We start from the raw sequence: 815 nt of genomic DNA, 5'->3' as shown, positions 1-815 counted from the left end.
ACAGAGCTGCTGGAGACCTGAAGCTCCTCCACACTGCCACTCTGATCGGAGAATACGTCGCTTGGAGGAGCGGTTTCTGGTACTTCGATTTATGAATGTGGCATATAACGTAGGAGTGTATGCAAGTTGAATTCTCTCCCCCAACCAAGTTTCTGAACAGGAGGAGGAGATGCTGAGCTGTCAAAGATTGCTGACACGACTTTCTGGTTTAACCAACCTGATCAAGAAACAAGATTGCTTGCTGACTTTATATAGTCACAATCTCTGAGAAATCTGAAAAGTTGACATAACGGCTGAAAACACAGAATTCCAAGAAGACGGGGGCTGCTCCTCCAAGAAGAAGAAGAAGAAGAGGAGGAGGAGGGGGGAGCTAGGGCTTTGAGTTAGGTCGTGTTTCTTGTTGTCTGAGCCAAGATTCACAACAAGGAGCAATGTCTTTGAAGATTCCAAGTGATTTGGAAGAGGAAATACTCTCGAGGGTTCCCACCAAATTTCTGTCACGACTCAGATTCGTTTGCAAACAATGGAACTCTCTGTTCCATGACCTGATATTCATCGAGAAGCACTTGTCCAATCATGCCTCCCCCCAAGAGTTCATGTTATGGCATCCCCGTTCGTTTTACTCCAAGTTGATCAATGTTGAGATACACCATAACAGCGACAACATTGCTCTTTCATCTCTCAAGTTCCATGATCTTACCTCAAGAAATCCTCCTTCAAATGATCGGAAAATATGTCGGGTAATTCACTCTGATGGGTTGCTGCTATATGTCACGAACCATGGCCTCGAAGTTTCAAACCCATTTCTGAAGCAG

The 815-nt window shown here is 44.9% G+C and overlaps 1 protein-coding gene across 1 annotated transcript in view; it reads left to right on the top strand.

Moving 5' to 3' along the window:
- The first annotated feature begins 415 nt into the window (after positions 1 to 415).
- LOC104820433 (putative F-box/kelch-repeat protein At1g12170) overlaps positions 416 to 815 on the top strand; it is a 1,251-nt gene continuing 851 nt past the window's right edge. The window contains exon 1 of the mRNA XM_010550876.1: positions 416 to 811. Coding sequence (XP_010549178.1) covers positions 432 to 811 — 380 coding nt within the window. The 5' untranslated portion in view covers positions 416 to 431. The remainder of the gene's footprint in view (positions 812 to 815) is intronic.

The sequence above is a fragment of the Tarenaya hassleriana genome, unplaced genomic scaffold (genome assembly GCF_000463585.1).
Source record: "Tarenaya hassleriana unplaced genomic scaffold, ASM46358v1 Cleome30, whole genome shotgun sequence".
Taxonomy (NCBI): domain Eukaryota; kingdom Viridiplantae; phylum Streptophyta; class Magnoliopsida; order Brassicales; family Cleomaceae; genus Tarenaya; species Tarenaya hassleriana.
This window is presented reverse-complemented; position numbering and strand designations above follow the sequence as displayed.